This window comes from Apteryx rowi, unplaced genomic scaffold (genome assembly GCF_003343035.1).
Source record: "Apteryx rowi isolate R43461 unplaced genomic scaffold, aptRow1 scaffold_1832, whole genome shotgun sequence".
In the NCBI taxonomy this organism is placed as follows: Eukaryota; Metazoa; Chordata; class Aves; order Apterygiformes; family Apterygidae; genus Apteryx; species Apteryx rowi.
In genome coordinates this window covers 2,856-4,383 of record NW_020448122.1, presented here as the reverse complement: position 1 = coordinate 4,383, position 1,528 = coordinate 2,856, and the positions used below count along the sequence as shown (strand labels likewise).

Sequence of the window (1,528 nt, the reverse complement as noted above, 5' to 3'; positions counted from 1 at the left end):
CTCCCCAGAGAGCCTTTCCCCAGGGGAGTGTGTCTGTGCTGGCCTGGTTGGCCATTCCTGCAGCCCTCCCCTGTGCTCCCCGCAGGGATCCGGGCTGGTGGTGCTGCTCTGCAGGTTGAGTGTGCTGTGGAGCCATGGGGTGACTCCACCCTGGCTGTGCTGGTCCAGGTAGACCCAGCTGGACCAGCATCATTGAACCTAACAACCCCCTCCCCAGGATCTGTGGCTGTGGAAGATCCTTGGAGCAATCACAAGGCATTTCACATTGTTCAGGACGTGTTCAGAGGTGTCATTAGACCCAGCCTACTGCCTCTCCTGAGATTTGGTACGTTCCTCAGTTTGGCCCTTGACTTTGGGTGACTCCACGTGGTTTTGGGAGTCTCCACTCACTGCCCATCCCAGGCACACACTGCCCTGTAGATCCCCTCTGCTCTCCGGGTGGCTCCATACTCCCTTCCAGAAGGATGGGCATCTGTGAGCAACCTAGTGATATGTGGGACAGTACCCAGCAGATACCACTTGACCACGCACCCTCTCCAGGGGCACTGGGCACCCACTGGGCACCCTAACACATCACCTATGAGCACATCCCCCTTAGCCCATGGAAAACCCAGGCACGGCCACAGGGCCTTTTCGAGTGCCATTCCCTGAGCATATTCTTGGCTCCAGCTTGGGAAGAAGAGCCCAAACTTCAGGCACTGTGCTGAGGAGATCCCCTTTTATTACAGAGATGCTACTTGGGAGGCCAGCTCTGACAGAGTGGTCAGCAGATTTACACAAACACTCTGGGTGAGACAGACAAGGTTTGTGCCTCTGGAAAAGAAAGATGAATTCAGACGTTTGTGTACAAACACGCTTATCACAGACGGAATACGCGAACCGGAAATGTTCCCTGAAATGGCTTGGAAATCACTTGTGAGGAGAGATGGGCAGCTTATTGCTGCTGAAACAGTACCAACTGAACCAGTTTCTTCAGTGCCTCCTTGAGTTCCTTGTTCCTCATGCTGTAGATGAGAGGGTTTACTGTTGGAGGCACCACCGCGTACAGCATGGCCAGCACCAGATCCAGAGCTGGTAAGGACATGGAGGGGGGCTTCATGTAGGCAAAGAAACCAGTGCTGACGTACAGGGAGACCACGGTCAGGTGCGGGAGGCACATGGAAAAGGCTTTGTGCCGGCCCTGCTCAGAGGGGATCCTCAGCACAGCAGTGAAGATCTGCACGTACGACAGCACAATGAAAATGAAACACCCAAAGAATAAACAGGCAGCAACCACAATAAGCCCAATTTCCCTGAGGTAGGCGTCTGAGCAGGAGAGTTTGAGGATCTGGGGAATCTCACAGAAGAACTGGTCCACTCTGTTGCCTTGGCACAGTGGTATGGAAAATGTGTTCCCAGTTTGCAGCACAGCATTGAGAAAAGCACTGGCCCAGGCAGCTGCTGCCATTTTGACACAAGCACTGTGGCTCATGAGGGTCCCATAGTGCAGAGGTCTACAGATGGCAACATAGCGGTCATAGGCCATGAC

At 54.1% G+C, this 1,528-nt stretch overlaps 1 protein-coding gene across 1 annotated transcript; it reads right to left on the bottom strand.

Annotated features, from left to right (window-relative positions):
* Window positions 1-934: 934 nt before the first annotated feature.
* Window positions 935-1,525, bottom strand: LOC112964065 (olfactory receptor 14A16-like). The gene has a single exon (XM_026061705.1). The coding sequence runs from the start codon at window positions 1,523-1,525 to the stop codon at window positions 935-937; it is 591 nt and encodes a 196-aa protein (XP_025917490.1).
* Between the last annotated feature and the right edge of the window lie 3 nt (window positions 1,526-1,528).